Raw genomic sequence first — 15,902 nt, 5'->3', positions numbered from 1 at the left:
GGAGATTGATGGGTGGCCACGGTGTGCTAGCCGGGTTTTCCCGGCTGTCAGCTCTGCATAGCTAGTCACGTGCAAAAATGAAAGTTATGCAGAGTCTTATGTCATGGTCATGTGCCTCGCAACTGTCAGTCAACACCAACACAGCCACAGTCACAGCAACACGGGATGAGTACGATAAAAGCCACAGTGCACTAGCCCAGGCCGATTACACGAATAAGCCTCACATCCCAATAGTCAGGTCTTATTAGCAATCAGAAGGATCCTCGAGTCTCGACCATACGATGGCATTGGACAACCAAAGCCCGACACCGCTCCCCATTCCCCGCATCAAACCCCGGGCCATGGACTGAAACGCTCTGTCGCCTATATCTATTGCGGCGTCGGCACCTTTGTTCAAAGTCAAGGCAACTGATGCCGGAATAACTTTGGGCAAGCTCGCTATATCGACGCGTCGAATGGGATGAGAAGAGAATGAGACGCTATCGCGATCGGATACCGCTGTCAACATCCGCGGCCCCAGTGCGAAGGCGAAAATGGGCGAACACGAGGACTGTGCGACAATCGATCTGAATGTTGGATGTATCGAGTGCCCGGCCTGGCCTGTCGTCCATCCTGACTGGAAGAGCGAGTAGTCTCGAATTTGCGACGATGCGATCTCGATACATCCATTCGACGGACGGACTGGTCGCCCCCTGCCGACCCTTAAAGAAAGCGCTCACATCGCTCGATTGGAGGACGTGTTACAGACCACTATCGCCTGTTTTCTTCCGCCTGGTTGCCTTTTCGCGCGCCGTTGGATGCTGAAAGCGATACGGCATCGGCCAGTTCTCTGAAACCGACATGGCGAGTTTTGAGTATTCCAGACAGGACACCACTGCCGATTCAGGACTCTATACCTGCTATCATGTCCCCAGGAGGGGCAAGTAACGTGACAACGTCCGCGTGACTCCATCTCCCTTGCAGACTCCAGTGGTGGTGTGGGATCACCCGGAAGGTCCTGGCCCTGATGGAGATGGAATGGAGCCGGCTCGGTTCGCCCTCCCGAGGGATAACCCATGGTCCGGGCAGTAGCCGGCCAATGCGCATGTGCGTGATCCAAGCTAAGTCGGAATTTGCTTGCGAGATCAATATCTAGCGCGGGGGGTATTCCGGGCATCTGGACTTCCGCGGCGGCAGTTGCTCGCTCCAACACGGCTCGACATCCGGCTTGATCTGCATCTTCGCGATCGTGGCCAGGATGAAACGTCAGCAGAAGCCATCGGCAGGGGTGCGTTTCGTCAGACTGACTGCCGTATTCTACCCCTCACTTTGGTTGGATTGGAGATCTCAGATAGCAGCGGCAAAGCAAGGCAACGGGCTGCAGTAACTTTATCCGTGCAGATGTCAACGGGGCTCGCGACGGCAGATCGTCGTCTCCGCAGTCGCTAGCCTAACGGCTGCGATGCGTCTGCGTTTGCCTTGCGTCGCCGTTTGCTGTGCGTTTGTCGTTTGTAGCAGACTAGACTAGGAGTATCCCGGTACGACAGGTCGGCGGCGCTGGCGAATCGGGTGACGTACATGGATGGCCATCCTGAGCGCCCTGAAGATACTGGTTGGCCTCAGCGAGTTCTGGAACACCTCTGCCAGAGATCACGGGCGCAGAACCTGCTAGTGCGCTTGGCTGAGGTATAGCTGACGAGAGGTATAGGGCATAGCAAACAGGCTGAGACAGAGGCCGGGAATAATCATATCCGGCGACAGGGTCCAGCTCCACGGCCCACCTACTGGAAACCGTTATCCGTGGGCAAAATGACGAGTCGAGGCAGGTGACGGGGTGAGGTGACGCGGAGAGACTGCATCCGTCAGGCCACGGCAGTTGTTGGCGATGAGGTTGGCGATGTTGGGAACGGAGGGCGCCGAAGTGCTGTGCTATGCTGAGCATGCTCTTGCAGGGTTTCCTTCATGTCAGACACAGTAAGAGATGGCGACAGAGGATGCGAATCGCAGGATGTAAACGGTGTTGTGTAACGACGACATAAGCAGTCCAGCAACAACGTAGCAATTACACATCCCTGAGGCACTGGGCAGCTTCCCGGCTCCGAGCCCCGGCCGAGTGTCCAGGCACCTTTTGGTCCTTTTGGTCGCGCTAAGCAGGCTAAGTTACACGAATCGAGGATCAACGATCGGTCCGCATCCCCACTGCTGTCAGTCTTTGCCTGCGCTTCCTACTTTTCCCTTAGCGACCAAGTCGGACCCGGCCGATGCCCACTTTCTCTCCCAGGCGCCATCTGGAATCAATGCTTCCGGCTGGGGTGACTTCGGCTGCTGTCCACCGAGCAAGTCACCGTGCAGAGATTGTCATCGCTGTATCAACCCTTCCGGTCTTGCGTCGGGAGTATACTTGCTATATAAGACTTCGCGTTCCATCCTCTGCTTGTACTTGCCACACCAATATCGCATCACACTGTCTTGTCATCATTGACTAGCCTACAAGCCAACAACAACAACACAACACTACCCAACCAACCCCTGGTTTATACATCAGCTCATGGCGTACATGTCTCCTGATCCCCTGTCGGCCAATTGGTCCTACGACAGCGCCATCGATCTCTTCTCCCTCAACACCATGGTCCCCGAGTCCTTCCCCATGGATATCCCCAACGACATGCTCTGGGACGCAAAGGACCTGCCCGCCGACTTCTTCGCTGCCCCTGCCGATATCAACGCCTTTGCTGTCTCGCACGACGAGTCGCTTTCTTCTGTACGTCCCCCTTCCCTTCCTCCACTATTTTCCTATACTAACAACATGCAAAGGACCAAGAAAGCGACGACCAGGCCTTCTCCCCAACAAACTTCATGGCCTCGACGCCCCCCTCCGCCACAACCCTCGACCTCCCCTCCCCGCTCGCCATGAACATGCCGACAAACATGAACATGAACATCAAGCTCGAGCCGCAGAGCCAAAACACCGTCAACCCCATGCAAACCCAGCCAAAGCGTAAGGCCTCGCTGATCTCCACCTCCTCCTCCCGCTACTCCTCCTCCCCCGACCTCCCCGCACAAGACGCCTCGCCAGCTCCCGCGCGCAAATCGCGAAACGCCTCAAATAACGGCAACGGCGACGAAAACACAGCCCGCGGCCGCAACGCTGCGAAACGCGCTGCGCACAACATTATCGAGAAGCGCTACCGCACCAACATGAACGCGAAGTTCGTCGCGCTGGAGAAGGCCATGGCTGTGAAGGCGAGCGGGGTCAGCAAGTCCGTTGCGTCGTCGAATTCCAGCGGCGTCAAGTCGAGTGCGTCGCTCAAGAAATCTGAGATCCTGAGCAATGCGATCGCGTACATGCAGGAGCTGCAGGAGGTGAATGAACGGTTGAGGAAGGAGCTGTCTGCTGTGAATCGCGAGCGGAGGGCTGCTGCGTATTGCTAGCGCGGTCGGCCACTTCCTTTCATCTTTTCTTTCTATTCATTGACTGGTGTTCTTCGGAGTTGATTTGTTGCATTTGTGATCTCTTTGCTGGACTAACTGCGTCCTGGGTATCAGTCGAGTTCGTGGTGGACTGTACTATACTACTACTATACTTTTTTTTGGTTTCTCGTTGCGATGAGATAGACCTCCTCCTGTCTGGCGCTTGGACTTGGTCTTTGTTTTGGTGCTTGGTGATGCATGCATGGGCTACAGATACCCGGGTTTACAAAAGTTGGTCTGGTTCTTTTACTATTATCTGCTGGATGGATTCGGCTTGACCTCTCTACTACATACACATACACATACAGGTTCTTCAGACGAGCATTGCGCTGCATTGCATTGCACTGCATATGATAGATTTACCTGATAATATGATGATCATAATACTTCATATTTTTCACATGAGACATGAAAGTTTTCAATTTGCGCCAATCCACCTACCCCTCCATACTCCGTACCCACTACCAAGGTGCCAACATTAATTCCGTAAATAGCACCCAGTTAGGCAATAGATCGGAATCAACCGCTAGCAAGCTATAAATAATAACGGCTTTAGACCCGGCCTTGCTTCCGAACTTTCGAACCACGTTAGAGCAGGGGTGGGTCTGTTAAGGGCGAGGCAGGGGCGCTTATGTTCGAGGACAGCGCATTATCTTTTGATTATGGTAGTTTGTGCAGCCAAGAAAGCAGAAGGCAGACACGTGTCAGTTCTGACTTCTGAGTGCAGATAGATATGTGTCTTCATTTCTACTATGGCCACAATTCATAGCAATGTTATCCATATCGTCAAATATTTCCTGTCAGCTCTAAAAATCTATCTGGTAATTCAATGTTTCCAAATGCACATCTATCTAATACGCCGTACTATAGCCTAGATGTATACTGTCAGGCGTTGTCTATTCGTACTTCATACATAATTAATCGATCATACGTCCCTTATGTTCTCTTTACTAGAATTAAAGACCGATATCTAAAGCCAGCTAGCTAGCAGCCTAGTAGAATGGCCTACAGCAGAACTAGTTTAGTCTCCGATTAGGTCTAACGGTCAGGTCCCACCACAATAAACTAACCCCTGGCCCTTCGCACTCGAATTTGGCGGGTTATGTGTAAGGCGTTACTCATCTTTTTCAATGTTGATATTAACCGAGCACACCAAGTAGGTGAGTGGTCAGCTACAGTAAGATAAGAGCAGGGAGAAGAACCATCAAATTGATTCCATACATATTAAACGGGCCGGGACGGGGCGAGACAGGACATCCAAACATCGCCCGGCCGAGTTCAATCCCGAGCGTTTCCCGAGCAGCCAAGGCTTTTGATATTGCGGGACCGGGGCAGTGGCAGTGGTATCGAGTCTACTCCGTATGATTTATCTCGCTAGATAGTTGGGCAAACAATTCTTTTTACAATTTGTAGAAAAAGAGCCCAGACTGCGGACGGACGAAAGGAAGTAAAAATCTGCACTACTGTAGCGAATGCGATGGACACGTCTAGCCCGCCAGCTTGCCCCAGTCTCTATGCAGTCCTTAGTGAGGACGCCGTCGGGATTTCAGGCCTAGCGTTTGCCGACCAGGGGCTGTATCAAAGGGAAGTCTCCAAGCCCAAGGCTAGGAAGGACGAGACGTGCTAATGACGGCCCCCGCCTGATTGATCCTTTGACGCCGGGGCTTGGAGGCGTAAGCCCACAATCGGCGGACTTCAACGGTCGAGATGCAGATATGCAGTCCGTAGCCCTAACTTCGGATGTGATTCTTTGTTCCTATCTCTGTGGCGAAATGGTCGGTGTACATTCAGAGAATGGTTTGGCTTCGCTTCGGCCGAGCTGATTGTTCTACACTCCGAGATATGTTCTTCGGAAGGATGAGCAGCAGTGTATCTAGAAAGGCTGAGAGAGCCCGTCTTGGAGGTGGCAAAGACAACCCTGTATACCCGGCCCGATAATGCATCAAATCAACATGACTAGATGGTGATATCTCGAAAGCTAGGGCTTGATAGCCAGGTACATAAGCGAGATTTCTACCTCACGCGCGTGGCCTTGCCCAGACATCTTACTTACCTTTCTTTCTTTTTTCTTACCTTGCACTTTCCTATCATCTGTACATAGTACCTATAGAGCCTTGTCCTTGCCTGGGCAGTTTTTAGTAGAGTCCTATCCTGAGTCAGTAGGACTTCACTGCAATGCCGTCTTGCTCCCTATCACTAATGCTCACTGTACGACGCTGCCTCCGAGTATTTTAGTCTGGAATCCGCGGGACGCTTGACGCTGCTGGAGGCTGCTTAGGTAGTAGCCATCCATTTCTTATCCCATTAGATGCGTCAGCGCGCTTTTGTTCTCTAAAGACAGCAGAGCTAGTCTACTACTAAGGGGACGTGTACCATATGCTGCTGCTATCTCACTACTTCTCGGGTGCAATGGGGTAAGTCATTTATCCTGTGACTAGGGCAGGAAGAATGGATAAATGTTGTTAGCAGATCTCCAGACAATGTAAAATGATTGACTATGGACTGCTTGTTGTACTTCGAAGGAAATCATTTGGTTCATGGCAAAATACCCATCAGTCCACGGTTGGTGGCTTGAACGAGACTCTGCATAACTATGTAGGGTCAATACACTCGACTAGCCCAATGCTATTTATCGTCCTGATATGGCCTAACCAGTATTCAAGATCCCGAACTTGATGGTGTTGTTTCTTCCAACGGGACCACGTGACACCAACACATGGCGACGCGCCTGCCTCCTCTTGACTCCTTCGAACCTTCTTCTATCAACCGCAAGACAGCAAGCAAGCCGTCTTCCCCCTTCGTTGCATCCTTTCCAAGATGCATCGATGGCAGACTGGAGTACTAATGTCTACTGTCCCTTTTGCGGAGTTATCCTCCTCCCGGACCCCCATCCGGAAGGGGACCCCCGCCGTACCCGCCCCTGGTACGCAGAGGTCCGAGGACTGATCGTAATCAAGGCTCCCGACCACGTCTCTCTCACGGGAGTAGGCATGATTTTTGGAGTAGGCATCATCAGCGGGCAAAAGATCCTCGCCGCCCCGGTTGACAGCGAGCTCTCGTACACAAATGCCGGAGCCCTGAATGAATGGAGACTGTTAACTCCCTCTCGAGGGCCCTGGGCTTTCGGGTCCCACGATGCTTGCTGGCGACTACTATGCATCAGGCTCGGTTCCTGTCACAGTGAACCTGCCATTGTCGGGTCTGTGTTCTCTTTATCTTATTGCATTCCCTGCCGAAACTCCTCCGCATTCGATTTCGGTCATGACTACGACGGAGCCAGTCACACCCAGAACGCATTTGGGCGGCCAATGTCAATTGACTTGAGCTCGCATCTCTACGCTGATCCCTATGTTCTTCCCTCTATCGATCTCTTCGAAGCCGCCGCGCCTTTGAACATCGATACATGGAATCGTCAATTAGATGGATGCACCGCCCAACTCTTCGGCTCGCTCCCTCTAGAAGTCACGGATGAGATCTTATCATATATGTCCACCAAAGAACTGGCCACGTTGCGCCGTGTCTGTCGGAATCTGGCCAATCTTGCCGCTGTTGGCAGGCTTCCGCAGTCGTACTGGCGGAGCAGGTTCCTTGTTGGTCAGGAGGCCGACTTTCTTTTCTCAGATCCCCGCGATATGCGAGACTGATGTCGCCTGTTTCGGGGGGCCAGTGCTTGCATACAAAACCAAGAAAGTCTCTCTTTGATCAACAGGAGATTTTGGAAACTCATAGAGCCCTTCGCTGTCCATGTGGAGCTAGATTCATGTTCACCATCTACTCTATCCGGCTCAACTTTCTTTTCGTTGCAGGATCGAACGGATGTCTTTCAACTGTCCGAACTCGCCAACCTCAAGCGGTCCACCTAGGCTGTTTCAGGAACTGCACTCATACTCCGGCCAGCTCGCCTCTGTGGGTGCGGCCAAGTCACTCCAAGATGAATGCCGTACGATTCATCGCAGAGCGCAACTCGTCCAACACTTCCATGACCACCGCTACGTGGCAATTACGACCCGCAAATTTGGCGCAAGGGTTTCTGTGTCCGGAATTGGTTTCTTCCCCTCCTATCGAGACTGTAAGGAATCTCGCATACTTGGATTCCATGACGCTGCCACCGCAGAGAGGATCGCAGTTCCATGTGGCTCTTCTCTGGTAGCGCTTGGGGTTTCATTTTGCTCGCAGGGCCTTACAGGGGTGCGCTTCACATTTACAAACTCGGACTCGTCGACCTGGATTGGCATCAGTTAGGGTTCGGGGGGTTCGCAAAACAGTCCACCGTCCCAAACGGGGACACCGGCTTTTGTTTGACCGCTGGACTAGATGTGAGTTGGCATGTCCTACGTATGTCAGCAACTAGGTAAGCTAACGAGACTGTGCTCAGCTACTGAAAATCGTCTCGCTTGGGGTCAGCCAACCTCTCGGGCACCCTTCCGACGTCTCCCCTCCAACCATCGCTTCACCAGTACAGAAACACCTATGGATGCCGTATCCGCCGCTCCACAAAGATATAAAGATTACCGTCCTTCATTCACGTCAGGAGAGCCTGCCCTTTGAACCTCTTCACAATATCGTCTTTGGTGGCCCTGGCGGAGCGCTTCTGCCTTCTCTAACAAGCCTTGTGTTTCACATGGACTCGCGGCCGAATCCACTGGTTGGAATAGAGATATTCTACAATGATGGTCACTCGGATCTCTACGGTCGCAAACTTGGCTGCGCATTGTCCTTCTCGATCGACAGTGCGAACGGCGAACGTATCGGACAGGTTGGTACGCTGGAGTGGTCCGAGAACGACTGCCTTTGGCCGTTATTCTCCCTTGGTCTTTGCGGCTTACAGGTCTGTTTTGAATAGTTGTTATCTATAGTTGAAGCTGACCATAGCCTAGCTCACAACCAATATCGGTCGCACGTTCACCGTCGCTCCATTTTCATCGTCCTTGAAAATCAGGATCGATTCAACACAAACTGTAGAGCCTAAGCATGTTGTCACCGATCTTGTTGCTCTTCAGAAGGTGGGTACATTATCATTTGCCCCGGTGGGCAGCGATAATTAACATTTTTTAGGAGCCACGGGATCCTCTCACCAAACTAGGCGTCCAGTATCAACCGTGCTCGGAACGTCTGACTGAACCCGTAGAGGACTCAATCGAATCATTGCACGTTGCCTTAGAAAGGCACCTCGAGTCCGACAAGGAGTTTTCGAGATATATAAGCTATCCGAGAATTTCTAACAATTACCAAACCTGCGCCACATTAAGGAACGTTCGAAAGATCGAGGCCTCCATTGGAATCGAAGGATTATGCAGAACCTCGAACTACATATCTGGTCTGAAGTTTGTCTACGACCAAGGTGCACCCGCGATAATCAGGCAATGGATAGGTGCGCATGAGCAGGGTGTTTTCAAACTTTCTCCCGACGAAGCAGTCTCTTCACTCAACGTCTGGATAAAACCCATAGCTGAATCGACGGGGTATCCTGGCTTGCGACTGGGCTGTGCCAAGGCGATTCGCATCGCAACAACTGGCGGTCGGAACGTGCTATTCCAACCGACTGCCGCTGATCCGATCTCGATAACAAATATGCATCATCAGTACGGAGGCGGCTTTGGTGAAGAGCTCGTTAGTGCATACCCTTCTTTCTTTCATATCAGTGGCTTTCTGACGTTTCCGCAGACTAGTATCCAGTGAATCCTGAACTCCTCGTATGATCGAGTCCGCGCGATCGTGTCTCAATCTGACAACGATGCTGGGCCTGTCGTACTGGTGCGAACTTGGATTCCCCCTATGATGAAGTGCAGAAACTCTACTTTCAAAGACTTGGCAACGATGGGTCTAAGGACCGAGTTGTCTGTGCCGAGGCGCGTTTCTATCAAGGAGCATTGCTTGGACTCACATTCACCTATACATCAGGTGTGAAGGCACACGTCGGTGATCTTGATATCGTCCCTGGGGGCACTCGTCATATGGTCGATTTTCCGGAGAGCGGCCGTGCTGTCGGCATGGACGTTGGTGTAAGAGAAGGGAATATCTACCACCTACAGGTAATTCACCTCGAAATCTACGCATGTCTTGATTGGCTATTCAAACCCCAAAGCAAGCGACAGATTATACGCCTCCTTTGTCTGCAGCAGCTTTGGTTTATTTCGTAACGTGACTGACCATATAACCCTTATCTTAGTTTGAGGTCGAAGAAAACATCCACGAGCGCACATCAGCACCACTAGAGGCAACACAGCTGTGCAATGCTAAACACTGAGCCTTAGTATGACACCAGTCGAGCCGAACGCCACCGGTCAGCAGAATCAACACTTCGATTGGCAAGGAACATGGTGCAAGGACGAGGCAGAGGCGATGAATCATATCGAGCGATACGGGAAACATTTTGTCTATGCTCCGCCGAGTCCGCGCTCGATGTTGCTGGGTTTGTATGTCCAGTGCCAGGATTTTTCCTCTGTCGGTGCGGTGTATCAAGTTGAGGAATTGAACGGGTAGTGACGTGCTTGCCTTGGCTAGCTTGCCTTGGCTAGCTTGCCTTGGGTAGTTAGCCTTGGGTAGAACGACATCGGTACGGAACGATTTAGCCATTACCGAGGCATCACCGCTTCGCATGATTATGCGCGAGAGAGACGGGCATCAATGCCATGCAAGCTGCGGTATATGATGTAACGAATGTATACTTATATGGCTCCTCTATTATTTACTCCCTCCGGGTGTCAACTATTCTACTGTATTCGGTGGATTAGCATCGCATCGGTACCCAATTGGTGGACTCTACCACTGTAAACAATCACAAGACCAGGCTCCATCTGGTGAACAATGTCATAACGGGGCGATTTAATATAAAATAGAGTGAAGTGGGCCCAGCCTTACAAGCGAGCGATGCGACGACGTCATTATACCCACCCGCTTTGATTCAAATAGATCGTTACGGCGGGTAATAATTGTATGCCGTTGTGAAGTCCTAGGTAAATAACGCGGGTTAGTAGAGTACTCGTGCTCCGCAGTTCAGAATTGTGGCAGATAGGAGGAATACCGCAAAGGAAGAGTGCCGGCTTGGCTCGGGCAGCGGTTGTGATTGTACGAGGTAGATCGGGGTAGGAATCAACAATAGAGAAACTCGACCTAGGACACAGGTTCATTCTAGGTGACTATAGAATAGGGCGAAGCCAATTATCTTGTACGAAGGGGGCACATTGAAGCGGCGTCGACCGAGTTGGAGACTGAAATCGAAGTCTACAGTAGGTATCTGGACGAGCAAAGTATCCAAATTGAACCACAGAACGCGAGGATTAAAAAGTGACAATTATCGTTCAATTCATATCATATACAACCAAAGAACAAGACAAGCAATGTACATGTACAAGTATGGTGGTATGGCGGTTATGTACCGCGGGCGCAGGTGCAGGTCGGTAAATAAATAAACAAATGCAAAGACCTCGATTCAATGCGATCCCATCATTATGTGCCGGCCACTACATCTACCAGGATGTTTCTTTTGAGAATATGGTCGTTGTGGTTGGAATGCTGGACTGCTGTCCGCTTACAGCGCAGCAACAACACCCATGACACCCATGATACCGGCAACACCCATAAACGGCGTCGCATAGGCGGCGACATCATCGGAGTCGGTAGGCTCGCTGTCGTCGCCGCTGACCGTCGCAGAAGTCGTCACCGCCGTGGTCGTAGTGGTCTCCTGCCCATCACTCCCAGTGGTAGTCGTCTCAACCGTCGTCGTCGTGGTGGTCTCGATAGCAGAGGAGATCGAATCCGTCGCATCCGTGACCGCCGCGTCAACGGAAGAGGAAATCGTGTTCAGCGCGCTCGAGACATCGTCCGTCGCCGTGGAAAAGAGGGACTCGCCCTGCGAGGAGATGGACGACCACGCGGACTCGACGTCCGTGGAGGCGCCGGTGGCCCACGTAGAGGCGTCGGAGGCGACGGACTCAGCCCAGGAGGAGACGTCGGTGGGCAGGTTCGTGAGGGATTCCACGGCGGATGTGACGCCTGTTTCGATGGCTGTGCCAATGCTCTCGGCGCCCGAGGTGATGTCGTCGACGACGTCGCCGATGTTGTCACCGAGGGAGTTGTCGTCGTTGTTGTTGTCCTGGGCGCGGGCGAGGGCGGCTAGGAGGAGGGTGGAGGGGATGAGGAGCTTCATTTTGTTTGGTGAAGGATGTGAAGGTGAAGAGTGGTAGTGGTAAGAGTGTGGAGTGTTGTGTAGTAGTGTAAAGATTAGATAGACGATATGATATGATATGATAAGAAGAAGAGAGGAGAGAGCGGAGGGTGTTTGTTTATAAGGCTCAGGGGCGAGACTGCGCCACGGCCTCGCCACTGCGCTGCCCTGGAGGAAAAGCGGGTCCGGCGTCAGCCCAGCGCCGATCGTCGGGTCCGGACTAATTTTAGAGGCCTTGGCAATGACATCACATGACGTTGCCTTGACGAGCGTCACTTTCTGCTCTGCTTCCCCGGGTGTCTACACTCGATTATCGACTCTTACGCGACAGCAAAATCAAAGTCATGGCAATAGAGTACTCTATATTCCATACTTCTCTCTCTGCTTACGATACTCCTTTTGACCGTTGTACGGAGTAGCAATAAACATATGTCGTGGCCAGGTGGCGCACCGCCTGCACGAACCATGGACCTTGTGCGATGTACGTTTGCCATCCCACTGGCCCTCCCAGGAATAAGAATCTCGCTGCCTAGCGACACACTGCAGGATCACAGGCTGGGCGGTTGCAACCGAAATCCCAGCCAGGATGATCGATCCTTCATTTGCACCAGCCAAGGCGCCGAGATCTGGATCCTGAAGCGAATCCTGCTTGAGAGTCGACACGATCTGACACATCTTGGAAATGACGCGTCCCGCTGCCCCGGCCCCAGGCCCCCAGCAGCCCTACGCCCCAGACTGACACTAGAGCGACCAGAAGAGTTACTCCATGCGCTATGCCCAACATATCGATTATTGCTACGAATAATACAGTTACATCTGCTTCTCCCCGCCCTTCCTTCGCGCCAGGGCCTTGATGATGCGCACCCCGTCCTCCTCGGCCACCCCCGACCAGAACCGTCGCTCGCAGTCCAGCGTATCCTCGTGCAGCACATCGTCTCGCTGCGGGGAAGGTGGATCGGTCGCACTAGTGTACACGCTGACTCGGTCGCGAAAGCGCACTCGGAGCTTCCCCCGTGGCGGGCTGCCCCCGTTAGACGACGACGCTTGCAGGTATCCCTTGCGCATTGCATACCGCTTAGCCGACTCTCGTCGCAGCGTCGTGCTGAGGATCGTGCGCAGCCCAGTGCTCACCGCAAACCGCATGCCCAGATACGCCCACTCGGCCACCAGGACCGTCAGCAGCAGTGACGAGACGCGGACCTCGGCCATCCCGCCGCGGTAGAGGTAGACGATTGCCGCTGTCGACAGTGTACCCAGCCAGCTGAGTACCTCTAAGCCTTGCAGCGAGGGTCCGATCGAGTCGGCTCGGATGGGCGGAGGGCGCTGGCACTCGAGGCTGAGTTTGAAAAAGTCTCCACGCAGCTCCAGCCAGTTGTTCAGCAGGAAGCCCAGGGCCACTAGTGGCCACGACGCACCAAACAGCATCAGGTAGCCAAACTGCACACACATCTCTAGCGTGTCTTCGTGTACATTATACTCGTCCGCCTCAGCCTCGTTGCGGACCCTGGTCAGGAAAGCGCTTTCATCTGAGTCGTCGATCAAGACCTGGTTGGTGGCCGACGACACTCGTCGTCGGTATTTGACGGACTCTTGCCTCTCCTGGTAGTCGCGCCATCTCTGGTAAATCACTCGCTTCACATATGGAAGCACCACCTCGGTTCCAAAATCCAGCACCTGGCCCGTCATGGACAGGTAGATAACTTCCTGTTGCAGTCGGGTCGGGTCAACGTGGAAGTCTTGCTTGTCCCCACCACGCCGAGTGACATCCAGGTAGGGCACGATGGTCGCGCCAAACGGGACGTAGACGAACGCTGTCAGGATAGTTGGGAGGAATGCGGTGATGAAATGCATGACAAACTGCTTCGCCGTCTGCGCAAGATCGTACTGATCTTGGGTTCGGTAATTTTCGTACTTGGTGAGCCTCGTCGCAATGGAAGTCAACAACCCTGTGATAGAGGGCAAGCACAGCGAAAAGAGGATCGTCGGGAGGAACTCGAGATACCCCTTCAGCGACCCGGCATAAACCTCAGAAATAAACACCTCCATCGCAAAAGTCACCACAATCAGCCCTCCCAGAGCCAAACTAGCAACCGACGCGAACGGAATCAGCAGCAACTGCCGCAGAAACTGCTTCCACGGCGAAAACACCTGCACCGTCTCGCCCGTGATCGGATCCCGCACCTCCTTGTCCCAGACATACTTGTTGCGCGTCACCTTCAACGCCCCAACGCCCTTGACCTGCCAATGCAGCGCCAGCTCCGTCTCCCGGATCTTCCAATACTCCACAAACACCAGCGCCCACAGGCAATTCCCTAGCGCAAAGGTCACCGAGTACGGCCCCATGTACCACCACGTCACCGCGCCCCAAACGGCCGGCACCACAAGAAACGACGAGTAACTCTGCGTAAACGCAAAATAAAACGCGACCTTCTCGCCGAACAGCGCCCGAATTGCATCGAGGTCCTCCTTCGTCAACAGGATCGTCCGGCTCCATTTCCGCAACAGGTCCGCGTTCGCCGCCTGGTCGTGCAGCGGAAACGCCGACGCAACGCGCTTCCATTTCCCATGCCCCGGTGTGACGTGCGCGCCGCCTAGCGCTTTCTTCCAGGTGACGGCGTGGTAGACCGACCGTAAAGCTTCGGCGGGTGTCTCGGCATCGGCGATCGTGTCGTCGTCGCCGGCGGGTAGCTCGTGGATGATCCCGTACAGCCAGTCTTTGACGCGGGATTGGTGGACGAGGCGGCCGAGGTGCATGCGTGGGACCTTGATGAAGATGAGCAGCGACGAACCGTGCCCGTGTCGGACTTGGGTTTCGAGATGGGCTGCGTGCAGATCGGCGAGGAGGGAGGTTAATTCTTCGGTCGCTTTGCTGGGTTCTGGCTCGTGGAATGCGTTAGCGGGCTATACCTATGTGCACATACCGTGCCGTAGCGGATGCATTGGGACCGGTTGAGAGGTAGATTGGTAAGTACCGATATCGTCAAACTGGTAGTGCACCACCCAGTCGACGCCGAAGTTGTCCAGCTCGGCCTGGGCTTGGGCCTGCCCTTGCCCCTGTGCGGGCGGCTTGTAGTTGGGCGACAGGCTCATCGCTAATGGTAACAGTAACAGTCGTAGAAAAGAAATGGAACGTAAGAAATTAGCAGTCCCAGCTAGACGGTAAAAGAGCGACTGTGTCCATGCAGTTCAGCAATGCAGAGTTCAAAAACCGGGGTTGGATTGTATGGCGTAAGTACGGAGAAGCAGCAAACGACGGGGAAAGAGCGACCGTGAGCACTTAAAGAAGGTGGGGAGACCACGACGTGATATTAATAGACCAGACGACTATCGTTCTCTGCTCCCTTCTCCATTATTATGGATATAAGGATTTCCCTGCTTGTCTCCAAACAGCGCAGGAATGGAGTCAAGCTCGTCAGCCCTACAGGGCTCGGCCAATGCGCTTGATCGCCCTGGCGCCCGCGGGTTCTCGCTTGTGCTGGAAGTAGACGGATTGGCAGGGAGTTACTCCGTAGTCGACTAGACTAGGAGTACGGAATAATGTGGATTGCTGTTTATTGAGCTGGTTTTGTGGTTGCCTGCGGAGGGGCCGGATGGTCATTTACTCTTTGACTGTGACTGTGACTACCTACGGGCGCTCTGCATTGTTGCTTGTGCATCCGGTTAGAGATGCCGGGGCACTCATCCATTTCGATGTATTTGTGGCCTGGTACGGTATATCCTCGGCGATTGCCTCATGGCATATTTTCTTCTAATTTTTCATCCTGGAGTGCTTCATTCTCGCCTCAGCGGGAATCCTGCTGCCTATCGCCTTGCATTTGGCGCGGTGGTGCTATACAAGCCCGCAGACTGTGGAGTCGTGGTGGAGTCTGAATTGATATTCTGACGAATCAGATGGGGTGATTGTCAATGGATATGGGGATCACTACAGGCATCCATTTTCATCCATTCGCTTCGTTTTGAAGTAAGAGCAGTCAGGCCAAGCCTTGTCGTGGATATAAGCATTCGGGTGCTCCGTTATATACAGTTTCTCCTGCTGGACTTCTACCATATGATACCATAGTTCATAGGGCAGAGCTGGGTTTGGAGACTGGATTAAGATCATCGGCCTAGTCTACTACAGGTACCTGGATCCATTACCGGTGGGAATAAGGGTTCTCCCTGTTATTTATACTACATACACCAATGCCCATGCTCACCACCCTCCTCGAACACATGGCGCGCCGGGTCTTCCCCGGCCAGAACCTCGCCTTTGGGCTGAGTCTGTTCGTGTTTACGTTTATGTTCA

The 15,902-nt window shown here is 53.1% G+C and overlaps 5 protein-coding genes across 5 annotated transcripts; 3 read left to right on the top strand and 2 right to left on the bottom strand.

Annotated features, from left to right (window-relative positions):
• The first annotated feature begins 2,224 nt into the window (after positions 1-2,224).
• BDW74DRAFT_56594 (uncharacterized protein) lies at positions 2,225-3,484 on the top strand. The gene is made up of 2 exons (XM_073733186.1): positions 2,225-2,740; positions 2,794-3,484. Exons 1-2 carry the CDS (start codon positions 2,528-2,530, stop codon positions 3,409-3,411), a joined length of 831 nt encoding a protein of 276 aa, XP_073581413.1. The 5' UTR covers positions 2,225-2,527; the 3' UTR covers positions 3,412-3,484.
• Positions 3,485-6,275: 2,791 nt separating this feature from the next.
• Positions 6,276-7,094, top strand: BDW74DRAFT_180387 (F-box protein; the record flags this gene model as incomplete). Its single annotated transcript, XM_073729732.1, has 1 exon — positions 6,276-7,094. One exon carries the CDS (start codon positions 6,276-6,278, stop codon positions 7,092-7,094), a length of 819 nt encoding a protein of 272 aa, XP_073581412.1.
• A 243-nt stretch (positions 7,095-7,337) lies between these two features.
• On the top strand, positions 7,338-9,299 carry BDW74DRAFT_56524 (uncharacterized protein). The gene is made up of 5 exons (XM_073733184.1): positions 7,338-7,766; positions 7,826-8,278; positions 8,328-8,453; positions 8,506-9,060; positions 9,115-9,299. Exons 1-5 carry the CDS (start codon positions 7,581-7,583, stop codon positions 9,127-9,129), a joined length of 1,335 nt encoding a protein of 444 aa, XP_073581411.1. The 5' UTR covers positions 7,338-7,580; the 3' UTR covers positions 9,130-9,299.
• Positions 9,300-10,981: 1,682 nt separating this feature from the next.
• BDW74DRAFT_180385 (putative GPI anchored protein) lies at positions 10,982-11,599 on the bottom strand (the record flags this gene model as incomplete). The annotated part of the gene is made up of 1 exon (XM_073729731.1): positions 10,982-11,599. The coding sequence occupies one exon, from the start codon at positions 11,597-11,599 to the stop codon at positions 10,982-10,984; it is 618 nt and encodes a 205-aa protein (XP_073581410.1).
• A 743-nt stretch (positions 11,600-12,342) lies between these two features.
• Positions 12,343-14,995, bottom strand: BDW74DRAFT_56486 (anoctamin family protein). The gene is made up of 3 exons (XM_073733182.1): positions 14,590-14,995; positions 12,690-14,493; positions 12,343-12,638 (listed from the first exon to the last, which is right to left on the bottom strand). Exons 1-3 carry the CDS (start codon positions 14,705-14,707, stop codon positions 12,428-12,430), a joined length of 2,133 nt encoding a protein of 710 aa, XP_073581409.1. The 5' UTR covers positions 14,708-14,995; the 3' UTR covers positions 12,343-12,427.
• Positions 14,996-15,902: the final 907 nt, after the last annotated feature.

This window comes from Aspergillus multicolor (genome assembly GCF_047715735.1).
Source record: "Aspergillus multicolor strain CBS 133.54 unplaced genomic scaffold BDW74scaffold_22, whole genome shotgun sequence".
Lineage (NCBI taxonomy): Eukaryota > Fungi > Ascomycota > Eurotiomycetes > Eurotiales > Aspergillaceae > Aspergillus > Aspergillus multicolor.
This window is presented reverse-complemented; position numbering and strand designations above follow the sequence as displayed.